Here is an 18,699-nt window from a genome sequence, read left to right on the forward strand (position 1 = left end):
CCAGTATGTGTCACCCTTAGATAGTAACAGCATCAGTGAGCTGAAATGCCTATGTACATTCTTCCAGCTTACTCCTCCTTTTCACCACGCCCCCCAAAAAATAATAATGAATGTATATGTGCATATATTTACATATAAAAATAAATAAAAATATATTCCTCTCCCCACAAATCTCCCTGTTTATAGCTTGCAAACCTTGGCAGGTACAAAAAGTCTTAATATTTTAAGTTCACAGGAAGGACAATCTTGCCAAGGTAATTTTGTTTTGTTCTGTAAAGTACATGTCATCACTAATGCCTAAATATTCAGGACCGATGATTTATTTGTCTCATTCCAGGGTTTACACGGAAGGGCTTTTAGCAGTTGCTTCAAGAACAAAACTGGAATTGTTACTTTAGGAGTGTAAAAAGTAGGAAGAATTGGTTAATTTACACTTCCTCGCACATCGATGACACATTACCAAGAAAATCTGCATGGAAGATAAAACAGTCAGCATGTGATCACACAGAATTAGAAGACATATATACAATATAAGTTTAATTCTGATTTAATGATTTTTTAAAAAAAACCCTGAGATTTACATTAAGTCCTTTTCTGAGGGTCTGGGGATCTTAATAGATAATGAATTGCCTTCAATTTTCATCAAAATTGACTTAGAAGTGATGCACTAAAGCAAAAAAAAAAATCAAGCTTGAAAACAGCCAAGTTCCCATATCCAGCCCCTAGAAATTACAAAATGCCAAACGAAGGTACGTGTAAGACTTGAATTCCACTCCCTCCATTGCCATATGGTCTTCCATTGCATGGCCACACACCTTCTCCTCCTTCCCTGGGATTTCCACCTTATCCGGCGCAGAGGACAGTGCTGTGCAGGGCAAGGGCAGCTACACCCTCTGCGCATGGTAAGGTGCTGGTGCATGGTAGGGTGCTGGTGCACACACATATGAGGCAGGACCCAGAAGTTTCCTCCTTACTCTACACAACCCTTAGCAGAGAAAGCACCGAGAGCATGGGAGAGAGGCAGCCTCGCTCCTTCCCTACTCTCCAATGCCAGACTAAACACAGTAGTCATTGGGATGAATTTTTTTTAAACCAAATAAATCCATGATTTTACCAAAGGAAAAAAAAAAAGTATTTTTTTTCCTCAATTTAAGGAACTGTAATATTTTACTCAGTTTCAGCAAACATATTGCACCATATGTTATTAAGTTTTCTTTACAGACCTAAATAGTGACGACAAAAGGTTGCAGACTCGGACTAGAGCTGTACAAATAAAGCCTAAAACATAAAGAGCAGAATACTTGTACTGTGATATCAGATAATCTATTTATACATATATATATATATATATATAAAAAAATTCACATCCAGTTCAAATAAATTCAAATAACAGCTGGGTTTTCATGTGTCAATGGGCCATAATTAATAGCCAGCCCCATGGAAGTGTATGGAAGTGAGGAACGACAAAAAACACAGAAGTAAGTGCTCAGGTTGCAGAGCAACCACCAAGCAGCTCAGGTCCTTCAGCTAAATGGCCAGAAACAGCAGAACAAATCCAATGCTTAGACTAATCCTCTTCCTCTCCTTCAGTTGTCAACAGATGTTTGGAAACCTTAACCTCTTTCTATGAGAGCAACTGCAGATAAAGAATCTTTTCTGCTTTACAAGCAGGTGATCATCAGAGAAAGCCAAGAGTTTTCCTTGGTGGCCACTCTCCAGTAGCTCTCTCCTGCTCCATAGGTAGTTCTTCTGTTTTAATCCCTTTAATCCATGTCTACGGGAGCCATTTCCACTTGAGACACCTGCCCTATCTGGAAGAGTACGGGGTCTTTTCCTGGAAATTCAACCACCTACAGAAGCAGCTGTTGATGCGGGGCGTGCCAAGGGCCACAGTTACTTGACTGATCCGGTTCCTCACTTTGTGGCAAACACATTGATTAGCTACCAGGAACAATCTGCTTTCAAGCTCTGCTTCACCATCGCTCACAATTCAGAGGTAACACAGACAATTTCAATATATCTTTTCAGATAAGTTAACTGTTCTGTCATACCTTATCAGGAACTTTTTTTTTTTTTGGTCAAATATCCTTCATGTTCTTTTAACCATTTTGAGGCTTGTGGTGGTCCTCTAAGTCCACCACATGTTTCAGCAAAAATTTTGTGGAAGGTCTAGTCCAAGCAGACACAGCCTGTCTCCCAGAGAGCAAGATGTTAACACCATAACATCAATCTATTTCAGCTTATTTCCAATACTTTGCTTTTCTCTGTCCTTAGCTGTTCTTGAGCTCCATGATTATGTTGTTCCCTAATGGTTTGGCTTTTCTCATCATAATACCTCTGTATTTGCCACCTTATTGCTCCAGAATCAACTGTTGATAAAAACTTACACATTTTTTTCCATACGCTTGATTAATCATCACTCATACAAGCCATTTTATAACAGGCTAACTGTTCTTCTCTGCAATTCATCACATATTTTCACCCTTAAGCCATCAGCAGCCTTCAGCTTACTTTCAACCAAGTCCTCTGCAACCTGGCCTCAGGCAATGGACATCGGTTGGAAGTTCAGTCACAGAAACAGGAGTTATAAAACATCTGCAAATTTTTAAAACTAGCTTTGTTTCTGTCTGCTGTTATCCTCACCTGCCTCTGACAACTTCCCTCCCATCACCATTGGGCAAGGGAAACTTTTGATATGGCGCTGCTTGGAAATGACAGCTCAGTGTCACCTGTACCTTCCCTCCTCTGGCACCGCCCCCACCTTTGGGGCCTCCTGTGGCTTTACTCTTTCCACTGCTTCTCAGCAAGCACTGGCCTTCCCACTCATTCTCCTCATGAGTTTTCAACACCTAATTGCACAATCATTTCCATTAACTTCTTGAAAGGTGCAAGCTGCATCACAGAGCAGTCTTCCCTTGCTCATTTTGAAATACTGTCGCTCGCCGAGCGCAGCAGCACAGTGCTGTGGCAGCCCTACTCTGGCAGACCGAGGGGTGCCGCTTCAACCATAGAGTTCGGTAATCTTCCTGCAAAAAATGAAAGTCATTTCTTGCTTTGGTTTCTAAGCAGAAACTATATTAAACAAAAAAACAAAAAAACAAAAAAAAAAAAGGAAAGCATTTTAGTTTCTGTTTCGAAGTTGTCAAGACAATGATATGCATTTAGGTTGAGGGTTTTACTTTTAAGTTCTTGCATGATTCATTATTATTATTAAAGTCACATCATTTAATACTCCACATGACAGCTAAATGATTATCACAGTTAATATTTTTATTGCAAAAGCTATCTTAACCTGCCTATAGAAACTTGCATCTTGTCATAACCAAGTCGCTAGTCCTGAACTCTGCATGCCCCAATTAAGACCCTGCACTGCAATGGAAGTCCTGCCCAAATTAAAGCATGCTCAACACCGACACAAATCTTGAGGAATTTACAGAAGCTTTTCTCTATTTACAGAAGATGTGCAGACTGCAATTTTTCAATAGTTTAGGTCTTAATTTATCTGCAGTCAGTTTTTGTTATGCCCAAAAGCACATCCTGATAAGATGCTCACATTGCAGTCAAGTTTCAGTCCTCTCCAATTTCAGTCAAATTTCAGCTTGGATTTTGCCCCGAGCAGCAAAAAAATTATTGATCAAACAGACAGCTCAAGTATTGATTCACCTAGTTAAAGGACCAGCAAACACTAGGATAAATAGACCTATCATATTTACACACAAATGCAGAGACTTACATTTGACAGAGGATATGTGTCATTTCCTAAGAACAACCAGACTGGGCTTTAGCATCTTCCCTTGCTTTCTGGTGCACTGCTGCTAAAAAAATGAAGTTATTTGTTTCCAAATAGTTCGCTAGCATTTAACAGGCATTAAGATGTCTGTGTTTCCTATACAATGGGAAGAATTAAACTCCCAAGAATATTAGCATCATTTACCTATATGTGACCCAAATGTAGAGAAACAGCCTTCAAATGTGAAAACTGGCTCCCAACTACGTTCTCCCAAATTTCCTGTTTTGTTGTGCAGCTTCTGTGGATCCAGGTGGGCACAGACCTCCTTTTTAACAGGCTTTGTAATGGTCTACACACACGGGTGGGAACAGAAAAGCTGCTGAAAGAACTGCCATGCCACATACCATGCCTGCTTTGCTGACAGTTTTATAAACAGGGGCTGATTTACCGACGAGGAGTCGGGCAGCGGGCACTGGATGTGACAGAAGTGCACAAGCAGAAGGCGGCTGCCCAGCGCAGAGTACTGCTCACCCGAGCGGCGCTGCCTCCAACTCTGTGACTTGATGCAGCGTCTTCAACAAAGCTACACCAATTTACGCCAGCTGAAGAAGACCTAGCCACACATGTGATTGCATCTGCCTGCCAAGAAGCAGGCCAGCAAACAGAGGCTTGGCACAGCACGGCTTGTGTCACACTGTCAGGCAGAACAACAGCAGTGAGAGCCCAGCAGGCTCCTCTGATCCTCTGGGGGGACACCAGCTAACTCCTGTTTCTCCTCGTGTTGTCTCCTGGGATTCCCAAAGGACTCAGGTGTCTGAGAAAGTACCCTCCACGTACAGTTTGAATCAGAGTCATAGAATGGTTTGGGTTGGAAGGGACTTTAAAGATACCTTCCACTAGACCAGGTTGCCCCAAGCCCCATCCAGCCTGGCCTTGAACACTGCCAGGGAGGGGGCAGCCACAGCTTCTCTGGGCAGCCTGTGCCAGCGCCTCACTACCTCCTTCTTCCTAAGATCTAATCTAAATCTCCCCTCTTTCAGTGTGAAACCATTACCCCTTGTCCTATCACTGCCCTCCCTGGGTCCCTCCCCAGGTCCCTCCCCACCTTTTCTGTAGCCCCCTTTAAGCACTGGAAGGCCGCTATAAGGTCTCCCCAGAGCCTTCTTTTCTCCAGGCTGAGCAACCCCAACTCTCTCAGCCTGTCCTCATAGGGGAGGTGCTCCAGCCCCCTGAGCATCTTCGTGGCCTCCTCTGGAATCCTAGAGGCCTAGGTAAATTAAATAATCTTGCAACTGTGACCTATTTTGTGCCATTGTGTTTTGTTTATACAGATAAAAGAGCTCATTTTACAACAACAGCAGTAAAAGTACCTCTAAAAAAACTCTAAAAATACTTTACAAGGGTGGAGAGAAGTATCTGTACAAAAGCTGACTGCATCCAAAACTCCCTATAAAAAAAAAAACAACAAAACACGCTAGTGGGAATATGCTTTGGGAAACTACCTGCTTAGAAAAAACACCTTATGTCAATAATCCTGATGCCATTGCCATGTTTCCATTTTTCATACAAACTTCCTTTCCTCCCTGAACCCGTAAAGCTATACTTCCTTTACTTCAGCTGCAGGCCACCAGCACTGGACTCAACGCCAGTGTCACTTCATTCCAAAACCAATAAGACCCCTCACGAGCCACACTGGCTGCTTTCCAGGCTGGGGGGAGGCAGGAGGGGTGGGGAACATGCAAACCAAAAAACCCCACCCCAACAACAGTCACCCAACACACTGCTCCAATTCTGGATAAATTTGCATTGTCAAAAGATAAATAATTTTAACTTAATTGTGAGTCCTAGGCCTATGTACAATATTAACACTATATAGCTGTTAAAGAAGACAAAGTTCAGGATGAAGATTTTTGGTTTCCATCTGATCTACTACGTAATCATTTGGTCTAATTCCATCAAAAAAATGAAGTTTTTTGTTCCACCAATAACTACAAGATGGTTTAACACCAGCCAACCTGCCATATAACTGTTATTTTTTATAAAAAATTTTTTAATTCTGACTTTGTGACCATCTCTTTCCATTTTCTGAAATAGATGCAAGCATGCTAAGTGTTAGGGACTGCCAATAAAACTTCCATCTGGTAAGAAAACAAAAGTCACAGGATTTTTTTTTAAAACAAGGCTTTTTTTATAAACAAGGCTTTAGCAACATTTTTGATCCACTACAGAACAAAGATGCAGCTCAATGGGGGAAGCAGAAGAAGGAATCAATATATTTCAACCTAGTGTACTAATGGAAAACAATAATGAACTGTATATATTTAACATGATACAAATTTTAAAAGTTCAGCCAAAACAAGAGCTCAATAACTGCAAGGCACTTTTCAGGCCAGGCTGAACAGCTAGGCTATGCTCTAGGGACAGGGATAAGCCACTTTTCTGAACAAGAAAGAAATCGGGAGTAAAGTTCACAGCAAAATACAACAAGCAGCAATAAGAAACACTGAACTTATTACCATGATAACATCATGCAAGTAAAAAATATTTAAATTAAATCCCTAGAAGGACAAAGGTTTTGGGTTATTTGTACAACGTTGTACAGTATTTCCAGTTCAAGTTCCCGTAATGGAGGGTTTTTTTATATAAAAAGGCTCTAATTTTTGCCATCCCAAAACAGTGTCCTCACTGGAAGGAAAGAATGCACTGAATTTCCATTTCGCCAGAAATCTCTATTCATACTGGAATACAAAGACAGAGACAGTCTCGTAATGATGCTTGGAAATAATCTGCCCTGAATTTCAATGTATTATTACATTTTCAAGTATACTTTGCATTTAATTACTCGCTTCACCAGCAGTTGCTCATTACACATAAACCATGTCAATCTAATCACTCTAGGCATTTGTAAACTGCTGCTCTCTAACAATACAGAAGATAATGCATTTTAAGGTCACTGTAAGCATTCTTTACAATATATGATATGTATTAATGTATAGTAATGTAGTAGCCATTTTCAACCAGGCTAGAACAAAGTCCCCATCTTCACCCTTTGACTGAACATACAAAACCTTCCACAGAATGTATTTTCTAATTATTAAAATAAAAACCTGAACATTTATGTTGCCTGGATTCACAATATGGTGTCAGGCAGCAAGGAATGGAGTCAGCGAGTTTCTACCCTTTCATCACCACATTATGTCAGCACTTACCTGGCTAAATGTAACTCATCTACAAAAAATATGTACCCCAGCACCAGCCTAAGGTGTTTCTGAATTATACAGCATCTATCCAGATGTTCATCCTGGAGAAGACAAGGCTCCAGGGAGACCTTACAGCGGTCTTCCAGTGCTTAAAGGGGGCCTACAGAAAAGGTGGGGAGGTACTCTTGATCATGGCAGGCAGTGATAGGGCGAGGGATAATGGTTTCAGCCTCAAAGAGGGGAGATTTAGATTAGATGTAAGAAAGAAATTCTTCACTGTGAGGGTGGTGGGACACCGGCACAGGTTGCCCAGAGAAGCTGTGGCTGCCCCCTCCCTGGCAGTGTTCAAGGTGCCCAGAGAAGCTGTGGCTGCCCCCTCCCTGGCAGTGTTCAAGGCCAGGCTGGATGGGGCTTGGAGCAACCTGGTCTAGGGGGAAGGTGTCCCTGCTTGTGGCACGGGGGTGGGAACAAGATGGTCTTTAAGGTCCCTTCCAACCCAAACCATTCTGTGAATTCTATGAATGATAGAAACTTTCACTCCCACATTTGAAATTCAGTACCCATCCAGGTACCTGTTGTACTCCAAATAAAACAACAATCAACTTGTGACATCTGAAATTCTGACTGACTGGCACAAGAAGCATAGATGTTACTAAAAATGGACAGAGAGGTGTTATTAAGATTACAGGGGGAGACACTGAGGACCACTGGGAATCCATAAGCCTTAAAGAGAAGGAAAGTGGAGGATCACAACTGCAAACAACAGGTTCATTTTTCATTTAGCAATCCTGCTGCTGCAATGCAAGCTTTGCTAAAGACACTTACCATCCAGCACTCGGGTACTCCACCATGCTGAAAAGGACCTGGCTGGCTAGGAACGGGCAGTGGTAATTGCCTTCCCAATTACTGGTTTCACAAACAGCGAGTTTAAAATGAACTAAACCAATTATCACATTTCCTCACAGTGACGTATGTGCCTGGCCGTGCAAGTGGGAAGGGTGCCTGCCAGGCAGTAGGTTCGCCTCGCCTCTCCTGCAGCAAGAGCAGCATGAGCAGTGGCCAGTGCTGCCGGGGCAAGCTGTGGCCACGCACAGGACAAGAGAGGGACTCGAAATGTGTGCCCTGGACTGGCCAAGGAGCACTGAAGGATAGAAGAGGAGGTTACAACTGGCTCTTGCTGGCCACCTCTGGGAAAGTTTTAAAAAAAAATTGAATTGGAGATAAAAATGCAGGGTTGAAGGGAAGTTCAAAAAAACCACTGTTTTGTTCTTATTTCTATTACATTACTGGCAATGTAATTGCAAGGCTGCAATTAAGTCAACTGGGCACCATCAAATCAGATGTTCTTACTGCACTGGCTGAAGCTCTGAAACCTCAGGCCAGGGTATTTTTTATGGTATGCCTATGAACATCTATTTCCTCTGAAACAGCGATTTTTCCTACTTGTAAGAGATGCAAAGAGGGTCCTAGAAGCTAGTGGGAAAGTATCTACTGTCTTTGCTGCCCCTAATTTTGATTCTGTTTACATTAAGAAGTTTAAGTTTTACATAGCTTAATACAGCCTTGTGTATGAACTGTCTTGTGGACAGAAATATCAATCTGGCCTGTATTTCCCAAATTTCATGTGCAAATAAAATATCTGTAATTTCAACTATTTCAAGACCATTGCTAAAGATGTAAGAGAAGCTCCACTTGCTTCTCTTTTTATGTGCTGGTGGTTGGGGTTCAGCAAGGATGGCAGCGGTTGAAAGCAGAAGGGAGAAATACCATCACTTCTATCATCTCATTCAGGATCAAGCAAGCAGAGCTCTCAAAAATCAGACTGTACAAGAGGCAGTGGAGAACTCCCCACACTTGGCAGAAGATTTTGGAAATGCTGCCTCACTGCTCCTCAGTAAGAAACTCTTGATTGGTTCACCTGCATTTGAAAGCCCTCCTTCTCTATCTGGATAGATATATATATAGCAGAGTATGTCTAGCGAAAAGAAACCCAGATTAGCTTTATTTTCAAGATCTCTTGCAAATAAGGTACAGAGAGGTGTGAGATTGCTAAGGTCAGAAGCAATTGTCTGACTTTGGAAGCAGCCAGCCAGATGAGATACTGCAGATCCTAGATCACTTAAAAGGGTATGGAAATGTAATCCATTTGCCTTAATATCCTGGCAACAAAGAGATGTTGCTCTTTGTTTGTTTGTTTAAATGATGGGATTTCAGTGAAATTAAACCAAAGTAGTTCACAGATGTATCCAAGTCTAACTTCTGAATTAAACGGGTGCTGTGAATGAAAGCTTCAAAGGCCAGTGCTGATTCCTAAAGCTGAGAGCCTTGGGGAGATACTACAAGATCAGAATGATGCATATATCCTCATCTTCTCTAACGGACCTTAAGCCTGGAAGTAGAAGGCATGGTCCTTCAGAGCAGATGAACAAGCAAGGAACATTGCCCCCAGTTAAGAGATTCTCCCAAATCTAGGTTCAGCTCCAGACAAAAACATTTAGTGGTTCTCCTGCTCAGAGTGGGAGAAGTGCCAAAAAAGGAGTTTATTTTTGGGTCTGACTATGCAGAGAAGTAGTATCGTGGAGTTTCATCTCGTTATCCCTGGAAGCAAGGGAATAACACTAGTAGAAACCTGCAGAGGCCAAACAGGATCTTCTCGTCCTCAGCCACTCCAGAAACCAGCCCTCTACCAAACCACTAGAGGGATGCAATGATGTCTCATGGAACAAGAGCCTTCACAAGGAACCTGAAGAACAATCAAGCCCAAAGTCAAAACCAGCTCAACCAGTCAAATGGCTGCTGCCCTCTAAAGGAGGAAGGCTTGCTTTCTTTCTCACCTTCCTTTTCCTCTCTATGCATGCTCTAGCTGTGACATCCCATCTTTTCCTCTGCACTATCAAGATGCTTGACAAGCCCCTCCCAGAGTCACCTTATCTTACTGAAGTTACTGAGCCTACAGACTTTCTGCTGCACGTGTTTCCCGCTGTTTAAGCACTCCACAAAAGCACACAACAATTTGTCATCTACGTCAGTACGATGCAGGTATTAGCCACTTTATCTGCTGAAGCAGGAAAAAAAAAATTAAGCAACCATCCAGACTTATAACTGCTTGTCATAATTGTGCTGCCTATCTAAAGTTCAAGTAACTTTTTATCCACTACCTTAAAAAAAATACATTAAAGATGTTAAAACAATGAGCTTATAATTTCACACTTCAGTATCTAATCATCAAGGCATTTTACCTTCCTTCTGATTCTGTGTCCAGTGATCATAATGGTCTTCTGCAGTCTGAAGCAATACTGAAAAATTATTAGGACCACTATCGAAAGGTTTTAGGATACTAATGGATTCACCCTCGTGGTTACGCAGTCAGGCTGAAATCCCAAATCTGCTTAAACAAGCAGGATTTTTCCATCAACTTCATCTGGGTCAGGATTTTATGGAAATTCGATTCTTTATGTTTTGCAAAAACACCAACAAAATCTGTATTTTTCTCCAAAGTTCAAGTAACAGAAGTTGTTCGGTTTCCTGTCTTCATTAGCTTTGTTGTCAAACAACAAATACCACCCACACGTGTACTTTTTAATACAATGAAACAAATGTCACCGTAATCATCATTTGGGACTGGAAAGCTTGGCAAGGTGCCTGAGTGGTGAAAGTGATCCCATCACTGACTGTTCAGCAGCAGCAAAAACACTGAATCCCTACCTGCTCTGTTTGGCAACATGCTACAGTGAAAAACCTCAACGTAAGTTCATGAAATTGAAGCTGATCACCATAGGAGCTAATGAACACTCTTTTTACTCACTTTACATTTCCTGTTCAATTTTTGCAAATAAACAAAAACACTTGTAAGAGTTTCTCTCTTTGCCTACCATCCTTCTGTAGTGTTTGGGCTGGCCTCAAGCAGCAGGAATGGCCAAGCTGCTCCCTACTTTTAGAAATAAGTAATTCAATAAATCACTTGAAAGTACTACAAAGCCAACGGGCACTCTCATTCGGGGGGGGGGGGGGGCGGGGAAGAATAAAAAAAGCATCATTGCTCAACCCACAGCAATATTTACAGAACAGACACGGGCCACGACCGGCATGCTCCCTACTGCCCAAGCAGCAAAGCCCTCATCTTTGAGGCAGCCAAGTGGCACAGTGGCACAGTTTGAGGCACAGATTTATCCCACGATCTGCTAAGACCTCTCTGGTGCTCTCATATCACTGGAACGTCGAATCTAGCAGCTGGGAAAACACAAAAGTAGGACTTGAGGGCTCAAATCCACAGACTTCTCCACAACCTTGGGTCAGAAGCAAGGCTGGACAAGCACAGGGTCAGGAAAGGTACAGATGGTCCATGCATCCACACTTGTCACAGGACACATTACAAATGTTAATTACTGGACCATCAAATGCACTTTCTCAATACTTAGTTTTCAGATGCAAAAAAAATGTCACTTCTGTCTTCAAGAACTACAGGCTAGTCAGCCTCTCCTTGATTCCCAGGAACATGATGGAGCAGCCAATTCTGGAAACCATTTCCAGGCATATGAAGGACAAGCAAATCATTTTGAGTAGTCAGCATGGCTTCACCAAGGGGAAGTCAGGCTTGGCCAGCCTGACGAATTTCTGGGATGAAATGACTGGGCCAGTAGATGAGGGGAGAGCAGTGGACTGGCTGAATGGACAGGGCCAGAGGGTGTTGATCAGCCGCACAAAGTCTAGTTGGAGGCCAGTAAATGGTGGTACACCCCAGGGGTCAACACTGGACCCAGTCCTGTTCAAGATCTTCATTACTGATCTGGATGAAGGGGCAAGAGTGCATCCTCAGCAAGTTTGCAGATGGCACAAAACTGGGAGGAGTGGCTGATAACACCAGATGGTCATGCTACCACCCAAAGGGACCTCAACAGGCTGGAGAAATGAGCCAACAGGAACCTCATGAAGTTCAACAAGGGGAAATGTGAAGACCTGCCGTTGAGGAGGAACCACCAGTTCACCAGTGCCCCAAGGCACCAGTGCATCTTTATTCTTACACAGTTACAGTTTTCTAACACAATTCCTTTTAAGGGCAAAGTGGTTATACTTGGTCTGTGTCCAACAAACAACAACAAAAACAAAATTACATCAAAAATCCTCAGCAATTTACTCCCATTCTTTATTTTTGGAGAGTGGAGCAAAAAATACCATCTCACAATCTCACCACCCCCAGCTCTGCCTCCAGTAATCCATACTATGTATAAACTTTTTTATTTTTACTTTTAATAAGGAAGAAAAAAAATCCCAAGTCTAGTCATGCAGTTTCCACACCAACATCACCAGCCAGGTTTTCATTCAAGGACTGGAAGAAATTGAATGATGTTTGAAATTTAAAATGTACGTTTACCTTCTTACAAAAGTACGGTTACACTGCTAGTGTTTATCTGCCCCTCTTGTCTCACCCTGTGGTTGTTCCCCACAGCCCAGCAGTATCCATCCATTATCTCTTGTGTTACTCTTCAACTTCACAGAAGAGGGTAGAGCAGTTCACGCTTGTTCCGAGTTTGTACACAGCCTAACCTAACAGCATCCTGCTTCAAGATCATAACATGAGTTCTGATGTTCTAATAACTAGCAGTATTTATTAAAATACCTTTACCATTACTTGTCTGAGAGGGAACATTGTAGTTTACTCTTAGGTTAGCATGCAAGCTCCTAATGTGTCTTGGAGATCTCTCCACCACTAAGTGAATCTGGTATTTGAAGTGTGCATTTTGCAAATTGCCTGCCAAAATATATTTACGCACACATACGAAAGCTAAATTAAATAGCACTTTGCTAATCAAGCAAAAATTTTGCCCAAGATGAGCCTATAGTCCATTGAAATAGTAAAGCTGAAAGTCTGATTTAAAGGACGACAATGAATTCACACCTTGCTTTAGAAAGAATGCAGAGGAAAGGAGCAAAGCAGCAGAACTAACTCAACCCAGCCAAACAATGCACATAAGTAACAGGCAACTGATTGCTTCCAAACAAACTCTGAAGATTCTTCTACACCACGTATATCACACAGATGTCTCTCATCTTTAAAAAAAAGGCAAAACCAACCCAACCCAAACCCAAACCAACCAGAAAAACCATGTCCAAAATCATACCTTTTCCTGGATTAACCTAGGCTCCTACCAATATCTGCCATCCCCGCTCCAAAACCTCTGGCACAGCTTTGCACAAGCTCCATACTTTGTACTTGTTGCAAATTCCACTTCACGAGGTGGGCAAAACAGAGCCCAGTGCGCATGAAGCTGCAGTCTTGCTTACACAGCTTGGGTTTCATATTCGTCAGGCGTCACAGCACAGCCCTCTGGGCCTTTAGTGTTCAGACTCTTCATCTGCTGATTCCCCCGGATTTTGGGAGCTGCATATTTTCAGGAACAAATCCATTTGCGGGAAATTCATCCTTCGGAACTACCAAGAAGTGCTCACACACAAGCCAGTATCTGGAATTAATAATTTCACGGGTGCTTACGCTAAGGTGAAGGGCAGAGACCATGGAAATACCACGCTTGAGGAATAGGAACAGCCCCTGCAGTCAGCTGGGTTAGAAATGTCCTGTGTCTGTACTCTGAGCCTGGGCACAGAAATTGGGGTGGAGACAAAAGCGGCAGCTCAACTGGGCTAAACAGAAGAAAGCACTAACCCCTTTACTATTTGTAACAGCAGAGAAAACATTGCACCACGTTGGCAAGTCATCACAAGCCCGTGTTCATTGCCAGCCCAAATCCTCAATCGTAGGGCTGTGGTGGTTTATGGGCAAACCAGCGTAGCTCTGCTGCCTGCAGTGGGACTTGCTTGGAAGCACCAGATAAACTCCACGTTGCAGACTGCTGATGGACCCTACTTCAAAACCTTCCCTCCATATCACCAAACCCAGCAGTTTCCACGGAGTGAAATAACCCTAGCGCGGTACTGACGTGGCTGCTTGGGGTATCTGAACCCAGCTCCATACAAAAGATGAAATAAACAGGACTGCAAATTAATCCATGCTTCAGGACAAAGCACTGGTAATTACGCTATTTATTCTTTTTCATCTAATTTCAGGTGGCTGGAAATCTAGATGCAGCCAAAGCAGCAAGTACAGGTTGCACAGAAAAGAGTGCAAAATGCAAAATGAGTCTGTACAATCAGCACCTTGGTGTTATTTTTTTCCCTATACAGACGAATGAACTAGTTCTGACAAAATAAGAAACCCCAGCTCTTCTCAACAAGGCTTTAGAGGCTCTTAAAGTCTCTCTGGCTATCCTGCCATTGCCCACCAGCTACACAGAGCACGCTCACGCCTCTTCCAGCATCGTGTTGGAATAGCAGGGGGAAAGGACAGCACCAAAAGTGTTCTTTCTACAGGGTCCTCCACTCCAACATCTATGCGGTTACAGCAACATAAAGAAGCAATTTTTGTATCTTTCCCAAAAACAACAGCCTCTTTCACTCTCTTTCTTGTCATTTCTTTTCTCTCCTTCCAAGACTTCAGAAATTGGAGAAATAAGATTTGTCTTTATAAAGTACTTCTTCCTCCCTCTCTACCCCCATGCTTAAGAGTGAGGGTCAAAAGCGGACACCAGTGGTGCAACCACACAGTGGCTTTCTTTCTGGTGGACACAACACGGCTGTAAGACCTGATGCTCCACGCACTTTATTCATCTTGACTAGTGGACCAAATTCTCAGGAACTTTTAAAAAAAACATTAATTCCATTGCAGACCCTATGATGCATTCAGCTGCGTATCACAGGCGCTCCATGGAAGCAACTTTGTGAAGAGACCATGAAGCCTCTAGGTTTAAAATGCCATTCCACCCAAGGGCACAGACATCAAGTGTACGTGTGCATCACCTGTATCTATACCACACACCAAAACATTGTGTGCTGACTTTTAACTGCATTGTCTGGATAACGTATAGCAAATCCAGCACCCGGACAACTTCGCTTTCAAGTCCAATTAAATTCTGAAGCTCTTCAGGACATCTCTTGTCCTGAAGGGGACAGGACACTGCAACAGTTTCTGCCCTCTCTCAGCAGCAGACACCCCTTCAATTCCTTTTGCTCCCCAAGTTGGAAGGCCAGGTCCGGGAGTCAAATGCTGCTGACGCCATGCCAGTTCTCCGTTCAGCAGGAATCCCATTTGACAATAGCCAGATCGTGCCAGTCCTATTACCCCCCCGCAGTTTTGCAGCTGGACCTCTGCATTCATTTTATGCCCGCTTCTCTCACATTTACTCTGTTGCTTTAAAGTTACTTGGAAGAACACCTAGATTAAGCTTTATGTACTCATACACTAAGAACCCCTAAAGAAATATACAGAAACCAGAGACAATTTCTTCAAAATGTTAAATGATAACATTGCTTAGTTTATAGTACTCAAAGAATAAACAGTGAAAGCAAAAACCAAGCAGGTCATGATGGTCAGAAACATTTTTCCAAAGAGGGTAAACACTTGGACCTGGCTACCCAAGATGACTTGAGAGTTTATTACACACACTAAAAGTAGCCTAATATGCATTACTCCACTCATCTCATCTATGAGGCAAATTTACTGTCTAGAGAAGTAAATATACGCAAGCACGATGTTCTTATATGCACATGTAGTCTTAAATGTGAGGCAGAAATACCACGACCTTTACTTATAATAACAGACTTACTACTCAAAAGCATGCTGAGGGCTGACAAACAGAATAGTATACTCCGATACTACAAGTTACACACAACCCAGTTGGTATTTCAGATTATTGTGCCCCATATGAGAATTTCACATTTTTTTCCTACCAAGAACACAGGGGAAGACCCTCCAAGCCTCCTCTACCACCTGGAGTTTTGCTGTGATGGAGACATGGGTGGCACCAGAACCCCATTATGGTGCCCTTCATCCTTAGGCTATCAGTCAAGTGTCGAAAGGTTTTGCAGCAAGAAAGTTGTCCAAGCCTGTCAGGCCTCAGTAGCACAGATGGTCTGACCCAGCCAGGCCACCCCCACATCTTGTGGCCTTTGACAGACTCACTGAAGAGCTACACTGACAGCATCCAATGACCCAGGTGGGTCAGATTTATCTTGCCACTGCTATAACAAACTTGCTCTGAAGCAATATGGGGATAACTTGTATTTCTGCTACTGTGTTCCTGTGGGGACTTTTTTGCTGGTTTCTTGTTGGTTTTTTTTTTTTTTTCCCTTCCTACCTTGGGAAGACCCCAATGGTAATATGGCACTACTGCTAGGCCAACCCTACTCTCTTGTTAAGTAAGAATCATTACCTATATTTAAAAAAAAAAAAAAAAAAAAAAATCCAAATGGATACACTTTATTTTCCATAACCAGTGCACACCTATTACATGAACCCACTGTAGCCCTACTCACAGGCTTAATTCTACTATCTGAGTTATCCCAAGAGAAAAATAATTACAGAACACTACCCCCCCCCCCCCCCCCCGCCCTCCGTGATAAAATAATGAACCCTAAGTCTATGGGATCTCAGCCTGCGAGTGTGTTCAGCACGCTGCTCCAAAGCGTACCAAATTCAGAGGGCTGCCCGAGCACACTTCGATGGGATCCGTATCGGGCCTCTGCACAGTCCTGCCGCATTCAGAAACTCCTCACAAACCCTCCATGCGGGGCTCCGCACCACGACCACCCTCCCCCGCCGGAGCCCGCCAGCGCCCTGCCCGGCGCCGCGCAACCCCCCAACCCGCGGGCACCACTCCAGCCTCGAACCCCCCTGTGCAGGCGGCCGGATCCAACATCCCTCACCACCCCCTCGCAGCCCTACTGCCGCGCGCTCTCCCCACCAAAATCTTTATTCTCAACGCTCCAACTACTTCAGACACCGGTGAGTCCCCGCGCACGCCCCCTTTTAGCCGCACCGCTGCCCACACCGGCCGCCCCCGGGGCTCCGCAGCCAGCCGGCCGCCACCTTCCCGGCGGGCCACAGCGGGCACCCGCTTCCTCTGGGACTTGTTGAGCGCGGGCCCGCCCGCAGCCGGCCCCCCGCAGCCCCCCAGCCGCGCCGGGGGCCGCCCCGCCGCCAGCCCGCTCCCGGCACCGCTGCCAGCCGCAGGCCGCCCGGCCGGGGCGGGCCACTGCGGCCGCCCCCACCGCTCCCCCGGCCCGGCCCGGGACACCGACCGGCCGGCCCGGCCTGCCCCGCCCCGCCCCACCGCCCGGCACCCCCGCCCGGGCCCCTCCAGGCCGGGCGGCTGCCGCCACCGCCCCGCTCCCGCCCTCGCCCTCCCGGGACGCACCTTCAGGCTCCCCCGGAGGGGGCCCTTGCCGTGGGCGGTCAGCGCCGGGGGGGGGCTCCCCAGGCCGCCCTCCTCCTCCTCCTCTTCCTCCTCCACCTCCACCACCACGTCCTCGTCTTCGTCCTCCTCCTCCAGCGCCACGGCGGAGCCCTCCCGCCGGGGCGGCCTCCAGGCGCTCTCGGGCTTGGGGGGCCGGACCCCGTCCGCCTGCGCGGCCGCCGGCCCGGCGCTCAGCCGCCGGCTGCCCATGCTGGAGCGCTTGGCCAAGCGCCGCGCCTGCATGGTGCCTCCGCCCGCCCGCCCGGCCCGGCCCGGCCCGGCCCGCCTCCCGCCGCGCTCAGCCCCGGCTGCGGGCAGTGGCCCTGCCGCGGGCGCACAGCGGCAGCGCCGAGCCCAAGGGGCGGCGGCGGCGGTAGCGCTCACCGGGGGACGGCGGTGGGTGTGCGCGGCGGGAGCGCCGCGGCCATGGGGGCCCGCGGGCGCGGCGAGGCGGGCCCGGTGCCGGCGCGGCCGCCCCGCCGCTCGCCCACCTGCTCCCGCTGCCCCGCTCCTCCTCCTCCTCCTCCTCCTCCGCCGGCCTGCCCGCCCGGCCCGGCCCGCCTGTCGGGCGCGGCGCGGGGTCCGCTCCCGCTCGCCCTTCCTCGCCGCCGCCGGTCCCCGTCCCCAAAACCCGGACTGGATTCCCGCCGAGCGCGGCTCCGCCAGGCGCTGCGCGGGGCGGTGGGGCCGCGCTGCCTCCGCCCGCAGCCCCGGGGGGGGGTTTCCCTGCGGAGCCGCGCCGGCCCCCGCCGCCCACCGGCGCCGCCCCGGGGGGAGAAGGGTGCTGGTCCGGCCCTGCGTGTGCACCCCGGTCCGTTTAAACGGCGGGAGGGTGGGGGTGCCCGGCAGGCTCGGCCTGCGGGACAGAGTGCCCCATGTCCGGGGCCTGGGTGAAGTCCCACGATTTCGCCTCTCTCCAAAAAACATTCATGGAAAAAATGGAATTGGGGTGAAAAAAGTTGTGAAGAAAGAGGGGTTTTTCAAGATGACAAACTGAAGCTGAGCGATCCACACCCCATTGAGGGGAAAACTGTCCAGGATGGTTAGGGAAATAATTCCCAGTTTAAATGGTAGTACTTCTGCACTTTAAGCTTTAAATTACCTTTCTGAAAAGTTTTTAAAATTAAAATCATTTCCAAACAGAGTTTTAAGTTATTGCAGTCACCATTTAATTTTATTACAGGCTTCTATACCACTTATTAAAGCCCCCCAATACTGAGTTACACTGAAGGTTGTCACATGCTTTTCCTAGCCTCTGCCTCTGTAAGTAAGTTTTAAGTCTGCATTTACATGTTATTTTTGAGCCATATATATATTCTTTCCCATTTACAAGTGAATTACAGTAATTCCCTTTCCAAGGTTCACTAACTTTCTTCCCACACATTCTGTTTCAGGACATGCCAACAGGCCCAATGTACACATAATATGTCAAGCGTAGGGGCAAGCTTCACCTCTAACACTGGGTTAATTTGTTCCTGTCAAA

At 45.8% G+C, this 18,699-nt stretch overlaps 1 protein-coding gene across 1 annotated transcript in view; it reads right to left on the reverse strand.

Annotated features, from left to right (window-relative positions):
- Window positions 1-17,459, reverse strand: part of ZNF704 (zinc finger protein 704) — an 87,728-nt gene extending 70,269 nt beyond the window's left edge. Inside the window, exon 1 of the mRNA XM_086465717.1 lies at window positions 17,178-17,459. Within this exon, the coding sequence (XP_086321843.1) occupies window positions 17,178-17,459 (282 nt within the window). The remainder of the gene's footprint in view (window positions 1-17,177) is intronic.
- Window positions 17,460-18,699: the final 1,240 nt, after the last annotated feature.

This window comes from Leptosomus discolor, chromosome 5, assembly GCF_034619465.1.
Source record: "Leptosomus discolor isolate bLepDis1 chromosome 5, bLepDis1.hap2, whole genome shotgun sequence".
NCBI classification, from domain to species: Eukaryota; Metazoa; Chordata; class Aves; order Leptosomiformes; family Leptosomidae; genus Leptosomus; species Leptosomus discolor.